The sequence below is a fragment of the Manis pentadactyla genome, chromosome 3 (genome assembly GCF_030020395.1).
Source record: "Manis pentadactyla isolate mManPen7 chromosome 3, mManPen7.hap1, whole genome shotgun sequence".
NCBI classification, from domain to species: Eukaryota; Metazoa; Chordata; class Mammalia; order Pholidota; family Manidae; genus Manis; species Manis pentadactyla.
This window is the reverse complement of record NC_080021.1, coordinates 128073854-128093531: the sequence shown is the minus strand read 5'-3', so window position 1 is coordinate 128093531 and position 19678 is coordinate 128073854. Positions and strand designations below refer to the sequence as shown.

General features: G+C 40.7%; 2 protein-coding genes across 3 annotated transcripts in view; one reads left to right on the top strand and one right to left on the bottom strand.

The window, feature by feature from the left end:
- The window catches only part of CENPP (centromere protein P), a 266012-nt gene that overhangs the window by 123930 nt on the left and 122404 nt on the right, over nt 1–19678 (top strand). The window lies entirely within an intron of this gene.
- On the bottom strand, nt 4995–9897 carry OMD (osteomodulin). Its single transcript, XM_036896887.2, has 2 exons — nt 8070–9897; nt 4995–7521 (listed from the first exon to the last, which is right to left on the bottom strand). The coding sequence occupies exons 1-2, from the start codon at nt 9013–9015 to the stop codon at nt 7199–7201; spliced, it is 1269 nt and encodes a 422-aa protein (XP_036752782.2). The 5' UTR covers nt 9016–9897; the 3' UTR covers nt 4995–7198.

Below are 19678 nucleotides of genomic sequence, written 5' to 3'. Positions count from 1 at the left end.
CCCTCGTGGAAGAATGGAACCATGGAGTAGGACTCCACACTCGCTTCGTATCTAGGATATGTCTCAGTCACACACACTCTACCTCCAAAAAATGGCCAACAACCAAGACAATACTTACAACCCAATTTTCCTACCTTGGCTCGTGCATGAGGTTGCCTGGTTGCTGCAGTGCCTGTGTTTCCTCCTTCTCATGCTTTCTCTTCACAACAGTCCCGGGTCTTCTCTCTGCTTCCTTGTGAAGGTGAAACACCCAGACAGAGCAGCCGCCCAAAGGTGAGCGGGATGCGTCTTCCCACTCCACTTGGGCCCCCACCTCGCATGGGCAAGAGTATCCTAGACGAGCCCCCAAATTGTGAAAAACACGCTCACTGATCTGAACTCAGGAGGTGGACATGGAGACAAAGAGGACAGCGGAGCAAGGCTTTAATGGTGGTCTTGCAAGATTGGGTGTCTGGGGAGTAGGCACTCTCAGAGCGGTTACAACAAGCAATTTATTCCCTATCACACGAGTCTCTCTCCCTGGTTCCTCATTGACTGAGTACTGGTTCACATTTTTCCCGGATGTCTCCTAAGCCAGTTATATCCATATTAGCCTTTCTTTACATTTGTCTTAACATTATTGGCTTGTTCAAAACCTTTTCTGCATTTTTCTGAATTGATGCACCGCCCATTCTTTCTCAGTCCTCTTCCCTGTCCCAGCCAAAGCGACTCCCTGGTATGTGTTCTGACATGTAGTCTTCTTGTCAATACCCTTTTGTTTAAACATTAACTGGGAATAAATCACATTTAGTTTTATGCCATTTGTAACAAGTAATAAAATATGAAAGCTCTCTGAGGCCCAAGAGCAGGCATTTATCCAAAATTAAGAGGGTTTTCTCTGTGGGTTTCTTTTTGGTGGCCCTACTGCATAATCCTTAGTGTCTTTGTAGAAGGTTTGAATCTCTGAAGGTTTCCCATTGGGCTGCTCCTTCTACTTCTTGTTTCTCAGCAGTAGGCAACCCAAAAATGTGTTGAATGGAATTGAGTTTTGGAAATGTGTTTTCCAAGAGGAGTATTTTTTTTTGGAAGTGTCTTAGTTCTCCTGATACAGGAGATAAATATAACTACCAAGTGGATTGGTTTCCAGAAAAAACTACAAACCAGAAAAGTATTTTCTTCACCTTCTTTTTCATCCTCTGGCTGTATAGGGAGTAGATGATTTAGGAGTCAGAACACTAAGCATTAGTTTTGTTTTGTCATTGACCTTCCCCTTATCTTAGGCAAGTTAACTTCTGTGGACCTCAATTTCTTTATCTGTTCAACTTGAATCTAGTTACTATAGAGTTTCTCAACCTGGTACTGGTTAACTTTTAAACCATATCATCCTTTGTGGTGTGGGCGTGCTGTGCATGGTAAAGCCACTTCGCAGCAACCCTGCCCTCTGCCCACCAGATGTTAGTAACTCTCTTCTACCCACCTATACCCTGCCGGTTGTGACGACCAATATTGTCTTGAGACTCTTGCAAATGTCTCCTGGAGGGCAAAATTGTCTCCAGTGAGAAACACTGAGTTACTAAATATGTATAGAACCCTTTAAACCCAACATTCTAGGATTTTGTGGAAAACCTATGGTTTGACTCTCCATCTCAAACCTGCTGTATCCACAGCCTAGTCATTTGGTCAAATGAAATAAAGTGAGAACCCAATAATTCCCAGACCAAAGGGTGGAATTTAAAGGGAAGGGAATTACGACTCAATATAAGAAAGGGATCCTTTGAAAAACATATTTGTGAGCTTAATTTTTCTGAGTAGCACATGAATCTCCATATATTCTAAGACCCAACGGCCTTATTCCGGTCTGCGCTTCCCCCCAGTGAGGAGACGAAGGCCATGGCAGATCGATGCAACAAGCAAGAGGTTTATTGTTATTCCAGCTAGCTGGGGTCCAAGTGTCTGCCCGACACAGCGGGTTTCAACAAGGACCCCGAGCACTCAAAACCAAGGGTTTATATAGCATTTTCAAAACACTTAACTCTTAGTAATTTTCCACAGCTGCACATTATTTTTGCAAGACATACATCCTGGGGTTAAGCGAGAGCAAGATAAGACCACTCCTCAATTGTTAGGGAGGTTCTGCACGATAAGCTTGGTATGTAGGATTAACTGACCAAGGTTAGCTGACCGAAGGACACAGCTGCCCCCATCCCGGTGTTCATGATTAACTTGTTTTCCAAGGCCTTACCCAGTTCCAGTTTTTTTCTTTTAAGTCACAACCTCAGAAAACTGCTTCTAGGCCCTTAAAATGGCTAGTCTTATGCTAACTTATTCTCATTCTTACAATATGAATCCACAGCCCAAACATGTCCATGATACTATGATATTTACTTTCCAGGAATAGTTATATATTTATTTAGGAAATTGGAGCATATATGAAACTTTGGATTTTTAGCTCTTACAGTCTAATTTTGTTTCCAGCTGCTGTTACACTTTATTTCCAAGATTTAGGAAAAAATGGATTTGGAAATAGGAAACCAGGATTTGGGTTCTAACTGTCCTTGGGATCATATGAATTCTTTGCAACAGTAGAAGTATACAGAAGAGACAAGGTTTGCTAAGTGTGTTACATGATGCGCATACATCTGCATTTTAGCTCAGTGGTCCCAACTCAAGGAATAAAGTGAAAATGTATAGTGTTTCAGGTAATATTCAAACACAAGATAAACATTCTTAGCCAGTTTTATTGTGAGCAGATTTGTGAAATATCATTTATTTTTATTTCCTTTCTAAAAGCTTTAAATGTATGTTATGCTTTTATGTTTGTTAACTAAGCTTGAGTTCATGGTGTGATTTGGATTTCTTTGTTAGTGGTCACAAGCACAGTTCAGCCTAGTAGCTAATATAATAGTACTTTTATTAAGTAGAAAGAAAGAAACAAGTGGGATGAAAAGGAGAGAGGGGCTCCCCAAAAAGTGACTCAGAGAGTTAATTAGATGAAGCCACAGCATCCAAAAGTGACTCTGGAAATGTCTAGGGTCTCACCAGAAAAGAAACATCAGAAGCCCACGCACAACACAGCACAGCCCATGTCCTCATTTCACCAGTCAGAACAAGCCTGTAAGTCTGAGAGCTGTCAATCAAGGACCCCTCTGCCCTGCCAAAACGACAGAAAGGAGGCCTCAGAATGAACAGCATCTGGGCCTGTCTAACCTTAGGCAGGTCTGCTCTGTTACACCAGAGTACTTTAAACCTGACTTTGCTTTCTTGACTTTGGTTTCTCATCTCACTCTGACTTCCCTGCAACAGGGAGCTGAGTACCTTCCTTCCTAACACTTTGAAGTGTCCTGAGAAAATAGATGAATTTCTTTCCTATTGTAAATATCAAATTAACAGGTTTTGTCTGGGCTCTGGGAGCAACTGCAATCTTGATATGCTCATTGAAGAGGCACTTCATTCCTCAGTTTCTCCTCAGGAAAGCCTTGGGGCTTGTTTGCTTTGATTTATAAGAAATACTTGGGCTGAGTATTAGTTCCTCAGGGCATTTGGAGTAACAAACAATGGGTGTTGACCTGCCTCCTCATCCTCCCTGCTGGAGGACACCTGGGACGCTTGCATGCATCCTTGGGAACCGGGAGCCAGAGCAGAGTTGACCTCTTTTTCCTAGTAGGTGGGAGGAACTTGGCCTTCCTCTGGCCAGGAGAGCTGGATGGCCAGGTGCCTTGTGAAGGGTGCAGGTGCCCCTGCTCCCACCATGGGTTGCTGTGTAGGGGTGCTTTGGAAAGCTGAGCTATCTAGTAGGGACTTGGAATGTGTTTGTTATGAGTATGTTATGTAAGCACCTTTTTTTCTCTCCCTAATGAAACCTTTAGTAATATCTGTCTTGTTAACTAATCTTTTGTAAGGGTGGAATCTTGGAAGGACCCCCAAGAGATATCAGGTCCATTCAGGAGTCCCCGACAGAGCACCCAGGTGTGCAAAGCACAGCTGATATCTGGGGGCACGTAGATCCAGCTGACTGGGGCTGGACCATTGAGATTATAGCCACTGCTTGCTGGAACCCTGTGACACAAGCTCTTTGTTAAATGCTCTGTTATCTGTCCTTATGACAGTCCTGGAGAAACACCTTGTAGAAATGCTAAAAGGCTGTTTACCAGCTTAGAAGTCAGGCTTCCAACCATGCTTAGCTAGTTTTAAATTTCCTTGTTTTGAATTGCTAAATTGTGCTATTATATTCTTCCTTGTGGCTGACAGATTTAAATATGTTTTCTTTTATTTATTCAGGAGGAGATAAGAATAGAAGATCCAGAATTCTGAAAATTGGAGGGTTTTTTTGGTTGTTGTTTTGGTTTAGTTTTTAACTGTGCAAGAGGTGAAATAAGTAATTACCACGTCTTTAAATTAATCTCACCTCTGGAGCTTGTTTTCTCTGCTCCTGCCACTCCATTCCTACTTACACATCAAGGTTCCACCGGTTCCTTGAAGTCTTCAGCTTCTTCACCACATCCGGGCCAGAAGTGAAGTTAGGATACCTGTGTTCACGTTGTTTTCATAGTTCCTGCATGCCACCTTAGCATTTTCTTTTCTTCCTTGTGTTAGAATGAGTTGTTTGATCTTACTTTCTTAATTATTTTTTAATGCTGATAACCTGCTCACAGAAAGAGCATTAGGGAGAGAGCATTAGGGGCTTCATTTTAAACTGTCATCTCCAGAAAAGTAAAGATTCACCACTTGAAAACTGATTCTAAAATACAGTTTTACTTGTCTGGTCTTTGCATTTTGTCCAAACTATTATTTCTTAGGGTTCCCTGTGTAGGCAGTCCCAGACTTGTGTTTATTCCTTATGTGAGGAATTCTTGAGATGTTAGCCTTGTGATCAGGAACATTCATCACAGGAGTTACAGCATCTCATTACAAGGCATACTTAAAATACTTAAAAATGATAGATTAATATGTGATTGTTAAGGTTTTAAAGAAGATAGCAAAGCCTGTCCAGTTTTTAAAATAAAACATTGGCTGATACTCATATAGGTTTCTAATTTATTTTGCTAGGAAAATAGAAGTGTTTAATAGTGTTGATGTACTTCCTTGTGCTAAATTAACTTAACCTTATGAACAAAGCAGTTATTTATTAGCAAATCTTTATGTAACTAAAAAAAGAAACTTTTCTCTCAGAAATTTACTATAAACACATGATCCCAGTTAAAATGGAACAGTAAAGATTGTTTTAAACAATTGCTGAGATTTGCTAAAATACAGTTGTGATGAGATAATTTGGTGTTTTCTGGTTACCAAAATACAGGGCTTAAAATTTCATTGTTTTGGTGCTCTGAGAGACAAGACATTTCATGAATCTATAAGCCTTGGATCCTTAGTAGTGTTAGGGTGGTTCTGATTACCAGGGATGGAAATCCATCCTAGGCACAGCACCAAAGTATGTTAGGGAGGGTTTGGTTTGGTGAAGCAGGGAAGTCAGAGGACAAAGTGAGGAAGGAATTCATTAAAGTAAGAGTGTTAGGGAATGACAGAATAGAATAATGAAGTTCATTGAACAGCTACTCAGCATGGGGTACAACCCCTGCTAACTCCTTAAGCCAGGGTCACCTGGCGTCCAGCCTCTGCTAGGATCTGCACAGCGTGGGAACTGAGTCCCTACCACCCTAGGCTTTGGGGAAGTGCCCAGAGCACTAGGTGGAGTGAGATTATGTCCTGTGAACTTCCTATAGGTAAAGAAGGGAGACTTTCAGGCAGGTCACTAAAGAGCATGACTGTAAGATGCAGTTCCCCGCCAGGGTGGCAACCGTAATTTGCAAGCCCAGGTCTGAGCTCTCAGCAGCCTCTCATTACTTGTCTGAGATAGGACAGAGTGAAGGTTAAAGCCAGAATTGGGATGATTAGAATGACAAAGCAAAGTAATAAAACACGTACTACTGGAATGGCACAGAGACAATGTGTTTAAGTGAGAAGTTTATTTAAGGCAAAAGGAGCACAGTTGGAGAAAGGAAAGGGTGGGCTGCCCTAGAGAAGAGGCACCCCAGAAAGGTTGGGAAAAAATTAAAAAGATATGCACCTAGAATGTGCAGGCGACCCCAGAGAGAGGGACGTCCCGAAAGGCCGGGGGTTCCCCTTTTTAAGGATTCTTTAGGAATGTGACTAAAGGATGGGGATGCACACTTGTTAAGTGCTCTTTTGAATACTCAGAATTAACTTAACACAAGGAACTTCCTGCTCTGATTTTCCCCGGGATACCAGAGTCCTGGTCTGGGAGCAGATCACACAGCCTGCCCGCCCAGCCCCCAGGGTGGGCTGAGCTATTGTCTGTTTGCTAAAGAGTAAATTAATCTTACATTTTTAAGTTCATGGGTATTAAAATACAGTCTTTAAGATGGAATCTTTCCTGCCTTTTACTGTGTTGTTTACAGCTGGGCCTGCAAGCTAAATTAGTTGCCTAGGTTACAAACTACTTAATTAGGTCTGGAAGGAGAAAAAAACAGCATGTAAGTAAATAAAGGTAAAGAAGTAAGCTGGGCCTGCATGATTAACAATAAAGACATGGGCTGTGTTGAGGTACCCTCCTTTATCTGGGGAACATTCAAACATTCCAGGCCAAGTTGCTCTTGGCCTTTTGAGCTTTAATTGATTAATTTTGGGACCTTTTAGTGGACTTTCTGGCCTTTTTCTCTTTCCATCCCACTCGTATCTATTTTCCTGCCTAACAGTAGGATAGCCTCTTTTGAAAATCAAAAATATCATCCATCGCTCAAAAGGGTGGAGTGGGGTTGGAGATGTCATGGAGATCTCTAGTACAAGTGTGAAAACTTTTTTAAAGGTTGGGTCAAAGAAAATAATCACTCCTTACGTGGATGGCTGCCCATTCCATGCTGCAGCCACCTGGCATTTAACACTGTCCTCCTGGTGACTGAGAGTGAATGGCCTACAGGTCTCAGCTTCTGTAATGCTTTTTCCGTCATTCTTAGGAAAATTACTGTTAATAGAAATGGCATACTTTTTTTCTCAACATGATAATATTTTTGTGTTTAAAGTTTAGTTTTTTATTCCCACTTACCATACTAATTATATTTTTAATAAAATGAGCTGATGCACTGTTAGCAACAACTTACATTCAGTTTCATCTTACACTAATTTATTATTCTAGGTGTATTACTGTGAGCTATGCATGCTTAGATTTATATTGAGCAATATTTTGTGGAGTATAAATGTATTCCTAGATAGTTTGCCACTCTTGCCCTCCATGATAGTGGGGCTCCACGTCTCCTTCTACCACTCCACGTTCTGGGCCTTCGTGGTCATCATCATCGTCACTGTCAGCATCATCTTGAAATCTTCCAAAGACTTGGGTCTTCAGTTGTATTGTCTGACCATTGGTGCTTCGTTGTTCACCATAATAGATACTGCGGATATGCGGGAAGCAGAGTAAAATGTATGAGCTTATTGGCTCTTTTAGCTTATTTTGGTCCACACGAATGTAGGTTAAATGGTTGTAATGTAGTGGGTCAACAGAAGGACACATCACTGTAACATTGATACCTGGAAAACAGAAATGAAAAGTTAATCCTGCTGCATCACATCCACAGTCTTATATTGGGTTCTAAAGTGTTATGTGGTGTATGGTTTTATTAATTAAAATACTTAGAATTAGGTTTAATTATTTTTATAGTCATCAGTAAAATGAAGAAAGTGAAACCAAGTAAATCTTATGTTATCAAAATAAATGATGACTTCATTGGCTTTTTAAAGTAATTATTTAAATAATAAATTATGTAAATAATGCATTCTCGGGAGAAACAATCTCAAAAAAAAAAAAAGTGAAAAATCACCTATAGTCCATTACTCAGGATGTTCATATTTCTTCTTAAACTGTACAATTTCTCAATGTTTAACATGATAAAATTGAACAGAAAAGACTATATTTTTATAGCACACATTTCTCTGGGGCCAGTTTCTGTCATTTCCTTAGCCAAATTCAAAACAACCCTTTTCAGCAATGGGTAAAACATAGATTTTTAAAGACTTGTTCTTAAAAAGGTAAAAATGCTATTCTTTCTGTCTGTAAGAAATAATAAAATTTTACGTACTTTCAATTTCATTATTTTCTATGTATAGGTGCTCTAAATTTCTTGGGATATAAAATGCTCGCTTCAGTTTGTTGTGCCCAATGTTGAGCTGTATGAGGCTGGACAGATTAAACATATTGTGTGGGACATCTTGTAGTTTGTTGTGTGACATTCTTAGAGCATGAAGGTTTGGAAGTCTGTTGAAGTAATTTTCTGGTATAGAAGAAATTGAATTATTCTCTAAAGACAGATACATAAGTGAAGAAGGCAAACCAGAAGGCATTGATTCTAACCTGTTGTTACATAGGTTGAGTTGCATTAATTTTTCCATTTTGGCAAGGATTTTTCCTTGTAACATAGAGTCATCAATATGATTATAGCAGAGATCGAGCATAGTCAAGTTTATGAGCCTATCCAAGGCATTTGTCTGCAGTCTGGAGATCTCATTGTGACCAAGGAGAAGTCTTTCCAAAGACTTAGGAAGAGGAAACGGAAATTCTACTAAATCATTATGCTGTAGGTGAAGCTGCAATAGGTTTGACAGCTTAGCAAACGCACCATGATCAATCTTCTGCGATTTAATTCTGTTGTGGCTGAGGTTGATTTCTTTAAGATAAGTCGCATTTGTGAATGAATCTGCAGGCACGGCTTCAATTTCATTGCACTGAAGATAGACCTGCTGAATGTGTGCTGGGATGTTTGGGACAGTCTTGAGTTTGCGATTATCACAGTACATTGACAAGGGGAAGCTAGGTGGACAGAAGCATTCGGAAGCACAGCCTAGCATATACTGATGAAAAGGAGCTCCATAGTCTAGGTCTACATTTTGATGAAATTGGAATTCTGGTTGATATACATCGTCTGGCTCTTGGTCGTAATCTTCATCCCACTGGTGACTTTCATATTGGCAATATATTTTGACTCCAAGAAAGAAGAAAAGAACACATACTGGACTTAAAAAGCCCATGTTCTTTTTATCCTATGGCAAGGAGAAAAGGGGATATATTGTGGGAAAAGTGAGTGAGACTTAGAGTAATTCTTACAGTGACAGTTATATAAAATGCATAATCTCTATGTCTGTATTGAAATATTGGAAGGAATGTCCAGAATGAATCAGCAATGCTTAAACCAAATTACTGTTTACATACCAATAAGGTGGGATTAAGAAAAAAAAGTCACATATTCCCTGAACCAGATTCAGTCACCATTTTTTAAGAGAACCTCAGTCTCTCTGGTTTTCTGTAGGCCTATGATGGCAGCACAACCCAGGCCAACCCCAAAGCCGTGAGTTTCTCCACTGTGGGCACTGGCTGGGCTCACGCACTGTTTTGGCTCTCCATGACGGAGACTCGGGGTATTGGCTTTTACGTGGTGATTCTCCCTTAATAATAATCAGAATCTTCCCACTGCAACTTCTGCCCTTTGGAAGAACATGAAACACTCCCTTTTAATTGAGAGCTTGAGATATCAAAAACAACTATCATGCTTCCTCTTAGTGTTTTCTAAGTCTGAGGATGACTTCAGATTTTCCCCTTGAAACAGATTCTAGAATCCAATTATTTAATCTCTGACTCTACTTGAATAACTACCTCAAATCCCAAATGCACACAATATTTACATTCTACGAAGTTTTAGTTTCTAATTGGTTATTCTATACTTTTTTCTTATTGCCTTCCTAGATTCCCTCTTCCCACTGTTTTTTCTTTTCGTATCACTAATCTACAATTACATGAAGAACATTATGCTTATTAGACTCCCCCATCACCAAGGCCCCCCAACAAACCCCATTACAGTCACTGTCCATCAGCATAGTAAGATGCTGTAGAATCACTACTTGTCTTCTCTGTGTTGCACAGCCCTCCCTGTCCCCACCCCCCCAACATTATATATGTTAATCTTAATACCCACTTTCTTTCCCCTCTCCCCTTATCCCTCCCTTCCCACCTATCCTCCCCAGTCCCTTTCTCTTTGGTAACTGTTAGTCCATTCTTGGGTTCTCTGATTCTGCTGCTGTTTTGTTCCTTCAGTTTTTCTTTGTTCTTATACTCCACATATGAGTGAAATCATTTGGTACTTGTCTTTCTTCACCTGCCTTATTTCACTGAGCATAATATCCTCTATCTCCAACCATGTTGTTGCAAATGGTAGGATCTGTTTTCGTCTTATGGCTGAAGAATATTCCATTGTCTATATGTACCACATCTTCTTTATCCATTCATCTACTGATGGACAATTAGGTTGCTTCCATTTCTTGGCTATTGTAAATAGTGCTGCGATAAACATAGGGGTGCATCTGTCTTTTTCAAACTGGGCTGCTGCATTCTTAGGGTAAATTCCTAGAAGTGGAATTCCTGAGTCAAATAGTATTTCTATTTTGAGCATTCTGAGAAACCTCCATACTGCTTTCCACAATGGTTGAAGTAGTTTACATTCCCACCAGCAGTGTAGGAGGGTTCCCCTTTCTCCACAACCTTGCCAACATTTGTTGTTGTTTGTCTTTTCGATGATGGCGATCCTTACTGGTGTGAGGTGATATCTCATTGTGGTTTTAATTTGCATTTCTCTGATGATTAGCGATGTGGAGCATCTTTTCATGTGCCTGTTGGCCATCTGGATTTCTTCTTTAGAGAACTGTCTATTCAGCTCCTCTGCCCATTTTTTAATTGGATTACTTCCTTTTGTTTGTTGAGGTGTGTGAGCTCTTTACATATTTTGGATGTCAATCCTTTATCGGATCTGTCATTTATGAATATGTTCTCCCATACTGTAGGGCACCTTTTTGTTCTATTGATGGTGTCCTTTGCTGTACAGAAACTTTTCAGCTTGATATAGTGCCATTTGTTCATTTTTGCTTTTGTTTCCCTTGCCTGGGGAGATATGTTCATGAAGAAGTTGCTCATGTTTATGTCCAAGAGATTTTTGCCTATGCTTTTTTCTAAGAGTTTTATGGTTTCATGACTTACATTCAGGTCTTTGATCCATTTCTAATTTACTTTTGTGTATGGGGTTAGACAATGATCCAGTTTCATTCTCTTACATGTGGCTGTCCAGTTTTGCCAACACCAGCTATTGAAGAGACTGTCATTTCCTGATTGTATGTCCATGGCTCCTTTATCGTATATTAATTGACCATATATGTTTGGGTTAATGTTTGGAGTCTCTATTCTGTTCCACTGGTCTGTGACTCTGTTCTTGTGCCAAAACCAAATTGTCTTTATTACCAGGGCTTTGTAATAGAGCTTGAAGTTGGGAAGCAAGGTTTCCCTGACTTTATTCTTCCTTCTTGGGATTGCTTTCGCTATTTGGGGTCTTTGGCTATTTTAGAAATATTTGTCCCAGTTCTTTGAACAATCGTCTTTGTATTTTGATAGGGATTGCCTTGAATCTGTAGATTGCTTGAGGCAGGATGGCCATTTTGACAATATGAATTCTTCCTAGCCAAGAGCATGGGATGAGTTTCCATTTGTTAGTGACCTCTTTAATTTCTCTTACGAGTGTCTTATAGTTTTCAGGGTATAGGTCTTTCACTTCCTTGGTTAGGTTTATTCCTAGGTATTTTATTCTTTTTTAGTTGTGAATGGAATTCTTTTCCTGAATTCTATTTCTGCTAGTTCATTGTTAATGTATAGGAAACCAACAGATTTCTGTGTATTAATTTCGTATCCTGCAACTTTGCTGAATTCAGATATCAGTTCTAGCAGTTTTGGAGTGGAGTCTTTAGGGTTTTTATGTACAATATCGTGTCATCTGCAAATAGTGACAGTTTGACTTCTTTACCAGTCTGGGTGCCTTGTATTTCTTTGTTTCGTCTGAGTGCCATGGCTAGGACCTCCAGTACTATGTTGAATAACAGTGGGGAGAGTGGGCATCCCTGTCTTGTTCCTGATCTTAGAGGAAAAGCTTTCAGCTTCTCGTCGTTCAGTATGATGTTGGCTGAGGGTTTGTCATATATGGCCTTTATTATGTTGAGGTACTTGCCCTCTATACCCATTTTGTTGAGAGTTTTTATCATGAATGGATGTTGAATTTTGTCGAATGCTTTTTCAGTGTCTATGGAGATGATCATGTGTTTTTTTGTCCTTTTTTGTTTATGTAGTGGATGATGTTGATGGATTTTTGAATGTTGTACCATCCTTGCATCCCTGAGATGAATCCTACTTGATCATGGTGTATGATCCTCTTGATGTATTTTTTAATTGTTTGCTAATATTTTGTTGAGTATTTGTCCATCTATGTTCATCAGGGATATTAATCTGTAATTTTCTCTTTAGGTGGGGTCTTTGCCTGGTTTTGGTATTAAAGAGATGCTGGCTTCATAGAATGAGTTTGGAAGTATTCCCTCCTCTTCTATTTTTTGGAAAACTTTAAGGAGAATGGGTATTATGTCTTCTCTGTATGTCTGATAAAATTCCGTGGTGAATCCATCTGGCTCCAGGGGTTTTGCTCTTGGGTAGTTTTTTGATTACCAATTCGATTTTGTTACTGGTAATAGGTCTCTTTAGATTTCTGTTTTTTCCTTGGTCAGTCTTGGAAGGTTGTATTTTTCTAAGAAGTTGTCCATTTCTTCTAGGTTTTCTAGCTTGTTAACATATAGGTTTTCATAGTATTCTCTAATAATTCTTTGTATTTCTGTGGGGTCCGTCGTGATGTTTCCTTTCTCGTTTCTGATTCTGTTGATGTGTGTTGATTCTCTTTTTCTCTTAATAAGTCTGGCTAGAGGCTTATCTATTTTGTTTATTTTCTCAAAGAACCAGCTATTGGTTTCATTGATTTTTTCTATTGTTTTATTCTTCTCAATTATATTTATTTCTTCTCTGATCTTTATTATATCCCTCCTTCTGCTGACTTTGGGCCTCATTTGCTCTTCTTTTTCCAGTTTCAATAATTGTGACCTTAGACTGTTCATTTGGAATTGTTCTTCCTTCTTTAAATAGACCTGGATTGCTATATACTTTCCTCTTAGAACTGCCTTCTCTGAGCCCCACAGAAGTTGGGGCTTTGTGTTGTTGTTGTCATTTGTTTCCATATATTGCTGGATCTCCATTTTAATTTGGTCACTGATCCGTTGATTATTTACCAGCATGTTGTTAAGCCTCCATGTGTTTGTGAGCCTTTCTGTTTTCTTTGTACAATTTATTTCTAGTTTTATACCTTTGTGGTCTAAGAAGTTGGATGGTACAATTTCAGTCTTTTTGAATTTACTGAGTCTCTTTTTGTGGCCTTGTATGTGGTCTACTCTGGAAAATGTTCCATGTGCACTTGAGAAGAATGTGTATCCTGTTGCTTTTGGATGTAGAGTTCTATAGATGTCTATTAGGTCCATCTGTTCTTGTGTGTTGTCCAGTGCCTCTGTGTCCTTACTTATTTTCTGTCTGGTGAATTTGTTCTTTGGAGTGAGTGGTATGTTGAAGTCTCCCAAAATGAATGCACTGCATTCTATTTCCTCCTTTAATTCTGTTAGTATTTGTTTCACATATGTTGGTGCTCCTGTATTGGGTGCATATATGTTTATAATGGTTATAGCCTCTTGTTGGACTGAGCCCTTTATCATTATGTAGTGTCCTTCATTATCTCTTGTTACTTTCTTTGTTTTGAAGTCTATTTTGTCTGATACTAGCATTGCAACACCGGCTTTTTTCCCCCTATTGTTTGCATGAAATATCTTTTTCTATCCATTGACTTTTAGTCTGTGCATGTCTTTGGGTTTGAGGTGAGTCTCTTGTAAGGAGCATAGAGATGGGTCTTGTTTTTTTATCCATTCTGTTACTCTGTGTCTTTTGATTGGTGCATTCAGTCCATTTATATTAGGGTGATTATTGAAAGATATGTACTTATTGCCATTGCGGCTTTAGATTCGTGGTTATCAAAGGTTCAAGTGTAGCTTCTTTACTATCTAACTGTATAACTTAACTCGCTTATTAAGCTATTATAAACACAGTCTGATGATTCTTTATTTCTCTCCCATTTTATTCCTCCACCTCCATTCTTTATATGTCAGGTGTTTTATTCTGTACTCTTTTGTGTTTCCTTTGACTGCTTTTGTTAGTAGTTGATTTTATTTTTTGCCTTTAGTAAGTATTTGGTTGGACTGCTTTCTTTGCTGTGAATTCATTTTCTCTGGTGACATCTATTTAGCCTTAAGCATGCTTCCATCTAGAGCAGTCCCTTTAAAATATCCTGTAGAGTTGGTTTGTGGGAGGCAAATTCCCTCAACTTTTGCTTGTCTGGGAATTGTTTAATCCCTCCTTCATATTTAAATGATAATTGTGCTGGATATAGTATTTTTGGTTCAAGGCCCTTCTGTTTCATTGCATTAAATATATAATGCCACTCCCTCCTGGCCTGTAAAGTTTCTGCTGAGAAGTCTGATGATAGCCTGATGGGTTTTCCTTTGTAGGTGACCTTTTTTCTCTCTTTGGCTGCCTGTAATACTCTGTCCTTGCCCTTGATGTTTGCCATTTTAATTATTATGTGTCTTGGTATTGTCCTCCTTGGGTCCCTTGTTTTGGGAGATCTGTGGGCTTCTGTGGTCTGAGAAACTGTTTCCTCCCCCAGTTTGTGGAAGTTTTCAGCAATTATTTCTTCAAAGACAGTTTCTATCCCCTTTTCTCTGTCTTCTTCTTCTGGTACCCCTGTAATGCGAATATTGTTCCCTTTGGATTGGTCTTACAGTTCTCTTAATATTCTTTTGTTCCTGGAGATCCTTTTATCTCTGTCTGCCTCAGCTTCTCTGTGTTCCTGTTCTCTGATTTCTATTCCATTAACGGCCTCTTTCATTACATCCAGTCTGCTCTTAAGTCCTTCCAGAGGTTGTTTTATTTCTGTATTCTCCCGCCTAACTTGATACTTTAGCTCTTGCATATTTCTCTGCAGGTCCCTCAGTGTGGTTATGACCTTTATTTTGAATTCTTTTTCAGGGAGGTTGGTTAAATCTATCTCCCCAGGCTCCCTCTTGTAGTTTGTCTGGGTAATTCTGGACTGGATCAAATTTTTCTGCCTTTTCATGGCGATAGAGGTAGTCGTAGGCAGTTGGTGCATGTGTCACCTGGGAGAACAAAGTCCCTTCCTGCTTGCTGGTCTCCTTGTCCTTCTCCACTGCTTGTGCCAATTACCCGCACATGGGGAGCAGCTTCCGGTTTTATTTTCTGAGCCACCATGGGCGGGACAGCCCAGAGCCCTGTGGGGAGTGGCAGGCACCCTGGTTATCCTCTCCTGTGAGAACAGCGCCCCTTCGCACCTTGCCCTCGCTTCCTCTGTCTCTTCGGGCAGCTGTGTGCTGACGGGGCCTCTGAGTCTGGCCCGGGTGGCTGTGGAGGAGGCTCTGGGTGGTTGCTGTGGGCACAACCACTCTCAGGCTTCTTCCCTGCTATGATGGGGCCATGCCGGAGGGGTAATGGATGGGACACTGTTTATCGCTGTGAGGGGCTTCAGAGCTGCACTGTCTCCCAGGGAATTAAAGCACCTGGAGTTCCCCGGGATTCTCAGCTGCTGTGCTGAGTGTGCTGGGATGATTCTGTCCAGCTGTGAGGCCCCTGCCCCTTTAAGGCTTTCAAAAAGCACTCACTTTTCTTTTGTCCCAAGGGTGCCACCTGTGGGGACCTGCTCGCAGATTTTACTCTTCCATTTCCCTAATATCCAGCACACCATGCAATGTGTGTCTGCGCTCCCGGTGCGGATGGCTAGGGCTGGGTGTTTAGCAGTCCTGGGCTCCTTCTCCCTCCCCGCTCCGACTCCTTCCTCCGGCCAGGGAGCTGGGGTCAGGGGAGTGCTCAGGTCCCGCCTGGCCGTGGCTTGTGTCTTAGCCCCTTCACAAGGCACTGGGTTCTCGCAGACGTAGTTGTAGCCTGGCTGTTGTATTGTATCTTCTGGTATCTCTTTTAGGAATAAGGGTATTTGTTGTATTTTCAAAAATATGTGTGGTTTTGGGAGGAGGTTTCCGCTGCCCTACTCACACTGCCATCTTGGCTCCTCTCTCCCTCACTGTTTTTGAGTTAAGTCCTAAACATACAGATATTACAAGTGCACTTTCCTGTCTCCCAGGAGCTGAGGTCTGGTAGAGAAGCAGAGAGGTGGACAGGACTGTGCGGGAGTGCAAGGAGGGTAAGGGGGCACCTGACTCAACAGTCTGCACTCCTGGGTGCGGTTGCTGTGGATGCTGTGCAAGGTGAGGAGTCCGAGAGCCTCTGGTTCAGCCCACCACTTAAGGTCGGGAGTCATTTGACACATCTCCCTTTTACTTCGTCAACAGAACAGGAACTGTAACAGTATGAGATATGCATGTACAAAAATGTAACCTTTTTTTTAACAAAAGGTTAAAAGAAAGAAGGAGACGAACCATACCTCTTACTCTGAGGCCATTTTCCTCTACCCTTCTTATGCAGGGATTCATGAGAGAATTAATGTCCTAACTCACCACTGCATGTAATGAAAGAACTTATCTCCTATTCATCTAATATGGTACTAGCTATTTTTCATCATTGTGATAATTGAGAAAATAGTTACTTAAATCATTTTCTCTGATGGAGACCCACTTGAGAAAGGAGACCCTAGACTCTAACATCTCAGATTATTTTATTGCCAGAAACTGAAAATGTGTAGAATGTAAATATTGTGTGTATTTTGGATTTGCAGTAATTATTCAAGCAGAGTCAAAGACTTCTGACCTCGCTTCCCTCAGTGATCTTTCCTCCAGCATCCTCAGCCTTCCCTCCCATGGCCCATACTGTGGACTTGCTCACTACCAGCACTGCAGCCCCTTCACACCCTGACCACTATCTCCACTCTTCCTAATTGACTCCATGTAACAATTCCAATTGCAATAATTCTTCAGTGTCAGTGGTACCTAGAAGATGAGCATCCTGCAGTGTTTTCACCACCCCTCACCCATTTCTCCTAATGTGCTCCATTCCTTCATTTTAGCCTAAACCCCAGAGTGCTGTGACCACCCCTTTGCACATGCCCACGGCCACCTAGCCCTGTATACCCTGCACTTGTCTGGCAAACTCCAACCCTGGTCACTGTGCTTGTCCATCCACTCCCAGCATGACTTGTGCAGCTGAATATCATGAGAGTATGGCAGTGACACTCCAGAGGCCACCCCTCACTTTCTCCCAGACGTCTGAATCTCATTCCCCACTGGTTTTAGATGATTACCTTACTGTCTTGGCTAAGAAAATAGAATAAAACAATCATTTACTCTAATATATGTTGTTATATCTACCCTTGCCCTACCTACAGAAAATGCCAAAATAGCAATGTTTTGATCTTTCTAAACAGTCTGTGATATTGAAACTCATTGTTTCCTTTTACAAATCTAAATAGACTATATCCACTCTCCCTTCTGATGTGTGGGATTCATGAAAGATGTATCATTTGCGCTAGACTTTGAGGGAATACTGGGATTCCCATGGAGGAGATAGGAAAGAGATAAACAAGGCATGTGAGCAACAAGGGATGGGGTGGAAAATAGTGGTCAATTGCTGCAGGAGTTTGTCTAGCCTGGACCAGTCTCTGGAGGGCTGCAGTTTCAATAGGGAGTTTGCACTCTGTGAACAAACACCTAATTTAATTCATCAATGCAGTCAAACTGTGATCTTCACTGTGTAGTGTTCCTGTGTGAGGTGGGAGGGAGTCCTGGAAGGAGAGGAAGGAAGGAGTGTGGCCTTGTCCCAAAGGACGGTTTCCCATGCTGGCTGACCCAAATGATATCCAGAAGCTCCCCGGGGTCTGATTGGATGCTCTTCATTCACTGTAGTCAATGCCTGACTAGATGTTTTATGTGAACAGAGTGAAGCACCTTACAAATTTTTGTAGGTAGGCAGTTTGGTTGGACTATTTAACTTAACAGTTATCTTGAATTATTTCTGGAGGTGTGGCCCAGCTTGTTGGGGAACACAGGTTGAAGCAGGTATGGCCCCTGCAAAGAGCATACAGGTCAAAGGACAGGGGATACTAGTCCTGTGGGACCAGTTGCTTAACCCTGCTTCGGGAATACAGGGAAGGCTGCATTAACATAATTTGACCCAGACTTTGGGAGATTAGCAGGAATGGGTGTAGAACATCCTGTAGATGCACAGATTTTTTTTTTTATTTTAAAAACTCAATTGTTTTGTTGGTATGCCACAGAAACTACACAATTCAGAATTTTTCCCAAAGCAGTTTTAAATTTAACTCTGTAAAGTTAAAGCAGTGTACATCACTATTACATCCAAGGCATAAGGAAGTAAGACTCTTTTGCTGTTAAAAATAAGAAATTCTCAAAATTATTTTACTCACTGGTTGATAACATTTTATGTATTACATTTATGGCACTTCATTGTGCTCATTATAATATAGCATATTAGCTCTTTTAGGAAGTACTTGTCATTACTTCATTCCTGTCTCACTGCACATTGGGGTAAGGCTGCTATGTCCCAGAAAGACGGAAGCAGAACAGGGAGGCAGAGACAGGGTCTCAGAAGCTGACAGTTCTACAGTTGAACTTTGAAAAGAGTGCTCTGAATTTATGCTTGGGTTAAGAACATTAGCAATCAATCATCAATTAGTAACCTTACTTTGAGGATTAAAGTCATGGCTCTATTGTTCAACAATTATGAGAAATTATGGGAAAAAAGGAGACCTGGAGATACTTTGACCTGCCCTTAATTTCATGCCTTTGACTTGGAAGCAGGACCTCAGTGGGTGGCCTGAGAATAAAGGGAATGGTAGTGCTGTCTGCACTTGATGTTCTTGGCCCCTAAGAAGAAAGGCTTTCCCAGAGACAGTTTCTCTCCCTCATCTGAGCTCTGTCGTCTCTCATCCCCTGTGGGCGCCTTGTACGGGGCCCTTTGACTGAGTGTGGTTTTGAGGTCTGAAATCCACCCTGACTCCCTCCATATGCCCATTGTTTTTTCTCTTGCTCTTTGGCTTCTCCCAGACCCCTTTCCTGTTACAGTATTTCTTTTCATCCAAATTTTTCATTCAACTGATCTTTTCCTAGCCATTTGCTAAGCATATTTTTATTACTTCTGCCTTTGATGTTCTACAATTTATGCCTTGTTCTCTACCAGAAAACTCAAGTGAGTCATTTCATTTCCTTATCTCTAAATTTTGACAGAATCTAGTATAATGCCCAGTAAGTGCTGAAAGATTTGTTGAATGAATGACTGAATTGGTAAGTCATATATTACATCTTGTTAGGAATTCCTATCACTACTAAAGCTGATTGTTTAGGCATTTACTTCACCACAGTGATTTCTTTTTTTTTTTATTAAGGTATCATTGATATACAATCTTATGAAGGTTTCACATGAGCAACATTGTGCTACTACATTCACCCATGTTATCAAGTCCCCCCACCCCATTGCAGTCAACCACAGTGATTTCTTTAAAGCAGCACATTCACAGAGAATGTGACTGCTCTCCTTTCTGATAAGATCTCCAGCTGTATTCTTCACTTTGCTATTACACTGTTTAGTAGAAAAATAATAAATGTGAAAAAGAAAGCTTAAAGCAAAGTAACTATGTTAGCAGTTTTTGAAAATTCCCCATTAGTGAGTTTTTCTCATTACGGCTATAAAAGTCATGTGCTGTCACAGTTCCACTTGGAAAAGGGCACTTGTGCTTTCATCCAGAAAGTCCTGGTTAAATGA